We start from the raw sequence: 10,403 nt of genomic DNA, 5'->3' as shown, positions 1-10,403 counted from the left end.
CACTATTGGAATTGCTTCTGCTAGCAAGCAGTCCTGCAGGACTGGTTTTTTAAGTGCCAGAATGCCAGTGTTTGGTCCAGTCTTAGGGATGTGAAGAGACAGGGCAGGGGTGTCTGGGTTTTGCCAGTGCAGCCCCAAGGATTGTTATGAAATAAGTTGTGTTTCCCCAAAATTTATGTTAAAGCCCTCACTCCCAGTACCTTAGGAGGTGACTGTATTTGGAGGAAGGGCCTTTGAAGAGGTAATTAAGGTTAAATGAGGTCATAAGGGTGGGGTCGTAATCCACTAAGACTGATGTTCTTATAGAAAAAGGCACCAGGAATGCATTCAGAGAGGAAAGGGCATGTGAAGACACAGAAAGAAGGTGGCCATATGCAAGTCAAGGAAAGAGGCCTCAGGAGAACCAAACATCTGACACTTTGAGCTCTCTGACTTCTAGCTTCCAGGACTGTGAGAAAATAAATTTCTGTAGCTTAAGCCTCCCAGACTACAATAACATTGTTATAGAAGCCCTAGCAGACTAATACACAGGTATGGTGGGACTGTAGCTAACTGGGGGGTGGGGAGGATTCCGAAATGGCATCGGAGGTGGTGTGTCCTTACAGCCAACAGCTCCAGGGGAGCCTCCTGGTGTCCCAACCTCCTGACTGTGGCACAGGCAACAGCTTTTGTGGAGTTACACTGGAGGTGGCCTGGACTACAGTCTGCTTTTCCTGTCCTTTGGGTGATTTGGAAGCACTGAATTTCTTGTATCAAATCTTGTCTTCACAAGGAGAAACAGTTTGTTCTTAGTCTATTCGGGTAACTCTATTGAAATAGCACCAACTGGATAGTTTATAAACAATAGAAGTTTATTTCTCACAATTCTGGAGGCCAGGAAGTCCAAGATCAAGATGCTGGCAGATTCAGTTTCTTGCTGTATCCTCACATGGTAGTGAGAAACTGATGTGACTCCATTTTTGAAAACAGCTTCTATCTCAAAGCCTGTCCAAGGAAGTGGAGGGGGGGCGTGACCCTTGTCCTTGGAAAGACCCACAGAGCACTCCTAGGCACATATCCACCCTGCTGAGTTGTTTATCTACAAATAACAGGAGAGATCTGTGGTGCCAGGTGTCCCTGACTCAGGCTAGGTGAGGACCCATAGCAACCCCCTACCAAACACCAACCAGCATGAGACAGGGAAAATACTTGAGATGCCAGATGACCCTCCCAGTAGTTTATGGAGGTTGGTAACATGTTGGGAAACCATGTAGTTTAGCATGTACACCCATCATGGCTTAAACCAATCAGTTCAAAGGAATCCCTCTCTTGTACTAACCAATCACCCCTACCCGACTTGTTCCCGCCAGTGAATGTGTTAATCAATGTTAAGAGTTGTTGTTTGATTTTCCCTCCATGTGAAATGATTTGCTGTGTGATGTTGTGATGCATAGAGTATCCCCCCAAACCTATAAATTCTCACTGAACAAAGGGCCAGGATTCACTCCCTGGGACCACTGCATTGGGAACAGTTGTGAGTCTAGGCTGGAGCTTGCAATAAAGACTCTTGTGTGATTGCATTGGATTTGGCTCCTGGAGGTCTATTGGGGTCCCACGAATCTGGCATTACAATAGAAATGAAGGCTCTCTTAGACTTCATTATAAAGGACACTAATCCCATTGATGAGGCCTCCAGCCCCATGACCTAGTCACTCCCAAAGACCCCACTTTCTAACATCATCACTTTGGGTGTTAGAATTTATCACATAGATTGTTGTGGAAAACAATGAGATCATAGCACTAGTGAAACATGGGACTCCTGGGGATTGAAGAAGGCACAGGCAGTTGGGGATTAGAGGACATTTACAGGGTCATGACCAATAGAGTAGAGCATTCCCAACAAGGGCCCTTAAAGAACAAAGGAAAGTGTCAGCTTCAAATACATGCCCTAAGGGTGGGAAGGCATCTTGGGCAACACCAGTGAAGAATGTTTTCTGCTCTCTTCTCTATTTTGGCTTTGGAGGGTTCAGAAACCCTTTTGCAAGTTTGGGAAACCAAGAAGCATAAGTGAGAGAGAACAGAAAATAAATTGTCCTGTCCCATAACTTCCACCACATACAAAATGGACAGCTTACTAAAGGTGCTGCCTGAGGAAGGAGAGAGGGTTTACTTTAAATCAAGTCCAAGTTCCTGAGTATTACATGGAATCAAACATTATAAGATTTGACCCAGCTATGCCTCTCCTCGGACTATACCCAAAGGACTTAAAAACAGCATACCACAGGGACACAGCCACATTTATATCAGCACAATTCACAATAGCTAAACTGTGGAGCCAACCTAGACGTTCTTCAGTGGATGAATGGATAAAAAATGTGGCATATATACACAATGGAATTTTATTCAGCATTAAAAAAGAACAAAATCATGGCATTTGCAGGTAAATGGATGGCATTGGAGAAGATAATGCTAAGTGAAGTTAGCCAATCCCCAAAAAACAAATGCTGAATGTTTTCTCAGATATAAGGAGGTTGACTCATAGTGGGGTAGGGAGGGAGAGCATGGGAGGATTAGATGAATTCTAAATAGGCAAGAGGGGTGAAAGGGAAAGGGAGGAGGCAGGGGATTAGCAAGGATGGTGGAATGTGATCATCATTATACAAAGTACTTGTATGAAGACTTGAATTGGGTATCAACATACTTTATATACAAACAGAGATAAGAAAAATTGTGGTATATATGTGTATTAAGAATTGTAATGCAAAAAAAGTACATGTAAAAAGGCATAAATTGGCGTGAACATACTTTATATACAGAGATACAAAAAATTGTGCCCTATATGTGTAATAAGAATTGTAACACATTCCACTGCTGTCATGTATTTAAAAAAAAAAAAAAGAAAGAAAAGAAGAATGCACTCCCCCCCAAAAAAGATTTAAGATTATATAAAGTGAGGCTATGTTTACAACATTGGGAATTTTTATTACTTCAATGGGAGCAGAAACACTATATGACTGTCTGAATTTCCACTCAGGAGCAAGGGAAACACTGGGCAGGAATAACTTCTAAAAAGACAACAGAAAACAACATAAGGATGGATTCTGATTACATCTTGAATCCTGCTCAATCACTGATGATTCCAGTGGGAGAGTTTTAATCTGGAGATTGGTTTTCACTTGTTCTAGGGTTTTGCCTTGTGGTAGTTGAACAGTATTTTGTATAGACAAAACACATGTTAGACCCTGCTGTTTCTCTACCTCTGTCTTCATTTGATAAGCAGTCTGGCATCTCTGAGATTCATTTTATACAAAGAAAAGGGACTATGAGGGTATCTATTTGTTTAAAAATTAATAGTTGCTTTAGGTAAACTTAAAGATCCACAAATCTACTTTCCCTTGATTTTTAAAATTCAATACCATATTGTTTTAAACTATTTACAAATTAATAATTTCACAATCCCTGTGTGTGTGTGTTTGAAGGTACCATTTACTTAATTTAATTCTGTTAAACATTTTAAGCAACTTTTACAAACTTAATATTTGATTTTGTCTTCAAGTACTTCAATTATGTAACAAGAGTCTATGTAATTTTTTCTAAATACATAAAATTATATATATTTTTATCTTTTACCTTAAATTGAACTATATATGGAATAGTATTTTACAGAGCTAATGTATATTTAAAATATTAAATATAATTTAAATCATTTATTACTTGTCAATTAAGAAATCTAAATTAAGTACTTGATTACACATTTTAAATAGGAATCCCCAAACTAATTTTATATTCTAATATGCTAAATTATCATGAACATTTCACATACTTATACCAGGATATCCAAATTATTTTTAAATTTATTCCAACTTTAATGTTAAAATATTTATTAAGTTAATGTTATGTTTATTTCCATATTCCCCACAATTCAGAGATGTTTGACCACATAATAAGAAAGGTAAAAGCTGGTAACAAGAGTCTAGTGGAGACTGGTTTTCAATTGTTCTACAGGTGGCCAGCACCTGTAGTGCCAGCTATTCCAGAGGCTGAGGTAGGAGGGCAGCTTGAGCCTGGGCAACAGGAGAGAAACTGGTCTCATAAACAAAACAGTGAGGGATGTGGTGGATGTTACGGGTAATCTTAAAAGACTGGAGAGGCTGAGGGAGGGCAATCACAAGTTCGAGGCCAGCCTCAGTAATTCAGGAAAATCCTGTCTTAAAATAAAAAATAAAAAGGGCTGGGGATGTGGCTTAGTGGTAAAGCGAAGCACCCCTGGGCTCAATCCTCAATACCAAAACAAAACAAACAAACAAACAAAAAAACACAACCCACCACCATCACCACCAGGTTTTCCAAGGGGGCTGAGATTCATAGTACACTGACAGTGCATATCTCCTAGAGTGATATCCTGAAAATCATGATTTTAAGTTCATTACATATCCTGTCATACGCACTAGAATTGAGCTTGCCCATCCCTGTTGGCTTGCTTCAATTTTTCATTGTGTGTCACTGTGATGAACACTGTGGACCCGCTGTTTGGTGTTTCTGAATACGTCTTAGAAAAATATGGACTTTTCTGGTACTTGATAAACATTTTCTTATCCCAAAGATTTGCCATCAATATGCATTCCCATTAATATCCTATTATTATCATGACCCTCTCATCACACCCTTGATAGAGCTGTGGTCTTCATGCATCAGCTCTATCACAATCTTGAATGTAGGCAAATAGAGTCTCATTGTTTGGGGTTCATTCATTTCGTTGTAAGTACGGTTGAGCGTGTTCTCTACGTGCATTGTCACTGAGCTTTTGTTTATTCTGCACCTCTTTGCGCAACAGGTGGGATGCAGGCGGTCCGGCTCGCGTGCTCGCCACCTGGACAGGTCAATCCCGGGCGATGTCGCCGTAATCCCGAACCCCATCGCCAGGGGGCGCTGTGACCCAAGTCCCCCGCGGCGACCCGGTTGGGGCGGGAGGCGGGTGTGAAGGAGCGGACTGGGAGCAAAGGTTGGCGTCTTCGCTCTTAGACTTTCGTCGGAGGGGCAAGCGACATCATGACGGTGGGAGCCAGGCTCCGAAATAAGGCGGCGAACAGCTTCCCTCTCCGCGGGCCCCTGGGACGAGCGCGGACCCAGAGGGACGAGGACACGGACGCCATCCTGGAGCACCTGGAGTGCGGGGACGAAGCCGCAGAGAGCGAGGCGGGCGGGCGGCGCGCGGGGAACCGCAGCGCCAGGAGGGTGCACCTCGCCGTCCTGCCCGAGCGCTACGAGCCGCTGGAGGAGCCGGCACCGGGCGAGAAGCCCAAGAAAAAGTACCGGCAGAAGCTGAAGAAGTACGGCAAGGTAGGGACCTGAGACTGCCACTGTCCGCGGGATCGGGGCTGCGGCGTCCCTGCCTGCGCCCCCCACCCCCGCACAAGCACAGCCCAGATGGGCTCTGGCGCTTCTCTCAGCCCGGGGATCTGGAGGGACCAGCTGAGAGCGGGAGTCGGTCGCGATGGTCTGTCGCGGCTCAGTTTATCTGGGGTGTCCTGCAACTCGGTTCAGCCCCACTCCCTCACCAGAGGCGAGTGGTGTTACATACACAATCCCGGCTGGCATGGGGTTGCGTGATGCCCACTACCTTCTACGGGTGGGGGGTGAATAACCTTCTCAAAGGGTTTTGCCCAAGAGGGTTCTTATTTTACTTGCGCAGGACAAGAATCAGTTCTGTGTTACAGATGCACATACTGAAGCTTTGGCGCAGTTAGATGACTTGGAGGAGGTGACCCAGTTGTGAAGTAGAGAGCTCCAGCCAAGTTTATGTTTTCTGGAAACCTCCTCACCATGATATCCCACTAGCTGAGAAATGTTTGGATTATTCTCCTGAAACTCCAGGGTTATTTCCGGGTCCTGGATGCTCAACGAGTTCATATGCACCTGTTAAGTCTACTTTTGAGATCAACTATGTCTGTACTCCCAGGCCTTCTGCCATTTGCCTTGGAGGAGAGGGAGAGGTTCAGGAGGAGGAAGGGAAACATGGAGATGGCCCTGAATGACAGTATCCTTCCCAAAGATCAAAGCCCAAAGTGAGTTACCAGGTCCCCTTACCAGGAAGCCGCGGAAGCTTGATCTTGATCAAGCTCCCTTGATCTAGACAAGGTCTCCCTTGATCTAGAAAAGAATCACGAACTAACTCATTGTGTCCTGGCCAAAGGCCATGTGCTCCACCTGATTTATTGTCCAGATATTTGTGTCCTTTAGTGATCTCTTATCAAACCTGAAGTATTTCAGGCTCCACACAGGGAGCTTAGGTTTATCATTTTCTGAAAGGTATGTCATCAGCTTTGGAAGCAGTACACAAGCAGACAGTGGCTAAATATATATTAATTAAAACTACAAAGTTGGGACTTTGAGTCTGGAGGTTATGCCAGGGTTAATCTTGAGCCCAAAGAATCCAGCATTTGCCTCTTAGCTGGTAGGCTGAGGATATGGAATCCTCAGCTCAGGGGCTGGCACTTGATGTTTTGGGGATACTTACTCTGTTCCAGGCTTTGTGCCTGCACTAGAAATGCAAAATTGAAAACAATGTAGCCCTGCCCTAGAGGACCCACAGCCTCCAAGGTAGACTTGATATAACTGGAGCACTACTGTAGAGCTTCATGGAGCTCAGCGGTTCCTAATGAGAATGAGTAAAATCCAGGCAAGTCTTCCAATCATGGTGAAGTAAACACTGGACATAGAAGGATTAGTTAAATTTTCACCAAATAGCAACAAAGTACCAGTCACACCCACTAGCATGGCTATTTTTTTAAAAATGTAAAATGACAAATGTTTGTGAGAATGCAGAGAAATTGGGACCCTTGTACTCAGTTGGTGGCAATGTAAAATGGTGCAGCCACTGTGGAAAACAATTTGGAGGCTCCTCAGAAAGCTAAACATGGAATTATTCTGTGATCCAGCAGTTCCACTTCTAGATATATAACACAACAACAACAACAAAAATTGAAAACAGCTACTCAAATATTTATGCACAAATGTTCATAGAAGCATTATTTCCAAATAGCCAAAAGGTAAAGACAACCAAATGTCCATCATGGATGAATGAATGAAGTGTGGTATGTTCATTCAATGAAATATCATTCAACCATTAAAAGAAATGAAGTGCTAATGTATGCTGCCACATGGATGATGCTCAAACAACATGGTACTAAATGAAATAAGCCAGACCTCAAGGTTACACAACGTTTCTTTGATTTCATTTATAAAAAATATCCAGAATAGGTAAATCCAGAGAAAGAGAACCCAGATTGATGGTTGCCAGGAACTGGGGGAAGGAGTAGAGATAACTGCTTAATGGATGCCGCAGTCTGGNCAGTCAACCAATAAGGAATCTCCACATTTAATGGCTCGCTGGCGTTACTTCACAAACCACTCCCTCTGCAAAATGCCAGGCGCCATCTTGACTCGTTTACAGACTCTAACAAATGGAGTGTGTGCTTTCCTTTGGGGATGATGACAATGTTTTGAAATTAAACAGAAGTAAATGTATTAAGTGCCATTAAATCGTACTACAAGTGGTTAGTTTTATGTTATGTGAATTTTCCCTGGATTAAAAAAAAAAAGATTTTGACAGAAAAGGAACGTTACCCATGGTGGAAGGAACAGAGAAGTATATATGCGAAAGCTCTAGAAGGTTACATGCTAGTTCAGTAGATCCATGAGGCCAAAGGAGATAACATTCCCATGTCGGGATTCAAAAGAGAGACTTTGTCTTCCACTTTCTCAGAGCCCACTGAAAAGGTTCCAGTCTCCAACAATGAGAAAGAGAACAGCAATCTCTTTTTGCTGAAAAGCCATGAGAACAACTAAGGCTCAGCTAGAAATATAGGAGGTAATTTTTAGCTGCTTTGGTCACTAGGTGACATTTTCTTACTTCGGTCCAGTAGAATAAGAAATAATGTACAAATAGCTCCATATTATTAACAAACACATTTTCTTTCAATTCCTATTCCTGTTAACTTCTCAGATCCCTCACCCTAGCCCCTTCCTGCTTCTATTTAAAGAAAAGTGTTTGCCTTTGTGGAACATGAAAGGGTGGCTCACACTCCCAGGCTGCCCCCCTAGTCCCTCCTAGGGCTAGACCCTAATGCTGAGTTGGTCCAGCCTTCTGGAAGCCTGTGTTCCTGGAACTCTTCTGGAGATTAATGTTCCCAGTAGATTTTTAAGTAACGATAATAACATGCATATGGTGCATTTATTGTTGTTCAAATGCTATTTGCTGAGCATTAGAGAGGTAGGAACATACATTTGTTGTGTTCCTCCAGGGTGCCTGTGCCCTGCTTTTGTACTTTATATGCAGGACCTCTGAATCCTCTCAGCAACCTTGGAAAGCGTGATTATCCCTGTTTTGTAGCGAAGGAGGCTGGAGTTTAAGGAAGTTAATAAGCTATTTGTTCAAGTCCACCATAGCCAGAGAGCAGCAGAGAGAGCTAGGACTTGAGTCTGGCCTGGCCCCTTCTGTGCAGGATCAGTGGGCATAAAGAAAGAAGGAGAACTCCTCAGAACTTAGCTTAAGGTAACACTTTGTGCCTGGGGGTATAGCTCAGGGGTAGAGAACTTGCCTAATATGTGTGGGGGCCAAGGTTTGATCCCTAGTACCCTAAACTTAAAAAAACAAACAAAAATAATACAGGTTGCCTTTCTCAGATACCCTTGGGAACAACAAGGGGGAGGTGTAGGTAAGAAAAGTAATTCTATTTTATTAATCATGTAGGTAGGAGGGTGTTGGCGAAGGGAAATAGAAGCCATTAGAAATAGCCCCTTGTTTTAGGCTGGTGACTTAACTCAGTGGTAGAGTACTTGCCTAGTGTGTTGTATGTTAAATCCTGGGTTCAATCCCCATTACCACAAAAAGAAAAAGGAAAAAAAAAGAAGAAAAGAAAGCAAGCAGAAAAGGTGTACCTGGTTACCTACTGGCATCAGGCTATGTATGCTTCCCTCTCTGCCTTGGTATCCATATTTGTAGTATGAGATAATAATAGGGTAGTAGTAAGAATAAATTCATTAATCCATGAAGAAGTCAGAGACTCTACCAGGCTCCTTAGCAAGGGTTCTGTAATTCTTGACTGTTATCATCTAGGAGGGTAGAGGAGAGGTGGCTGTTTCTCCTGATTGTTTTTTCTTTGTTTTGGTTTCTTCTTCTTCTTCTTTATTTATTTATTTATTTTTGTTGTTGTTGTTGTTACCAGGGCTTGAACCCAGGGACACTTTATCACTGAGCCACATCCCCAGCCTTTTTTATTTTTTATTTTGAGACAGGGTTTCACTAAGTTGCTTAGTTCCTAAATTGCTGATCTTGGCCTTGAGCTTGTTATCCTCCTGCCTCAGCCTCCTGAGTTGCTGGGATGTGTACCCAGCTCCTTATGGGTTTTTAAGTGAATTCTAACTCAGAATAAAATCACTGACTACCCACTAGAGGCTGGTGCTCAGGTCCTGACTGCATTTCTTTGTGTTCAGAGAAAGTGATCTTTGAGGATAGATGGTTTCCTTTTTGAAACTGAATGGGCCTCACTAGGGATTGAATACGAATGAGCCTGCAGAAAGCCCTCCTACCTGTATTAGTTTCCTATGGCTGCTGTAACAAATTGCCACATACTTCATGACTTAATACCAAACAAATTTATTCTCTACAATTCTGGAGGCTAGAATCTCAACTTAGTCTTGCAGAACTAAAATCATCAGGGCTGCTTCCTTCTGGAGGCTCCAGGAGAGAATTCATTTCTTTGCCCTTTGCAGCTTCCAGAAGCCCCCTTCTTCCATCTGCCAAGTGGGTAGTGTAAACTCTTCAAATCTCTCTCTGTCTCTCCGCTTCCATCATTACGTTTCCTTCTGTCCGAGTCCTCCTACGTCTCTCTTTATAAGGACACTCACCTGGGCTGGGAATGTGGCTCAGTGGTGGCAGACTTGCCTAGCATGTATGAGGCTCTGGTTTCCATATCCAGCACAAAAATGAGATTCACCTGGATAATCCAGAATAACCTCCCCATCTCAAGATCATTTCTGAAAAAAAAAAAAAAAAATCTCTTTTGCCATGTAAGTTAATAGAGTCATATATACTTGTTCTGAGAATTAAGACATGGGCATCTTGGGGGCCATCATTCAGCCTGGCACACAAATGCTCCCTCAGTGCCCCTCTGAGAGATTAATTTTACTCAAATCAAAGACTCCCAGCTGGGCACAGTTGGGCATGCTTCTAATCCTAGCTGTTTAGGAGGCTGAGGCAGGAGGATCCTCAGCAAATTAACAAGGCCCTAAGCACTCAGTGAGACCTTGTCTCTAAATAAAATACAGAAAAGGGCTGGGGATGTGGCTCAGTGGTTAAGTGCCTCTGAGTTCAATCCCCAGTACCCAAAAAAAAAAAAAAAAAAAAAAAAAAAAAAAAAAAA

The 10,403-nt window shown here is 42.9% G+C and overlaps 1 protein-coding gene across 1 annotated transcript in view; it reads left to right on the top strand.

The window, feature by feature from the left end:
- The first annotated feature begins 4,941 nt into the window (after positions 1–4,941).
- Positions 4,942–10,403, top strand: part of CUNH1orf115 (chromosome unknown C1orf115 homolog) — an 11,981-nt gene continuing 6,519 nt past the window's right edge. The window contains exon 1 of the mRNA XM_015483624.2: positions 4,942–5,319. Coding sequence (XP_015339110.1) covers positions 5,029–5,319 — 291 coding nt within the window. The 5' untranslated portion in view covers positions 4,942–5,028. The remainder of the gene's footprint in view (positions 5,320–10,403) is intronic.

This window comes from Marmota marmota, unplaced genomic scaffold (genome assembly GCF_001458135.2).
Source record: "Marmota marmota marmota unplaced genomic scaffold, marMar, whole genome shotgun sequence".
Taxonomy (NCBI): Eukaryota; Metazoa; Chordata; class Mammalia; order Rodentia; family Sciuridae; genus Marmota; species Marmota marmota.
Note: the sequence above shows the minus strand (reverse complement) of the source record. Positions and strands in the feature narration are given on the sequence as shown.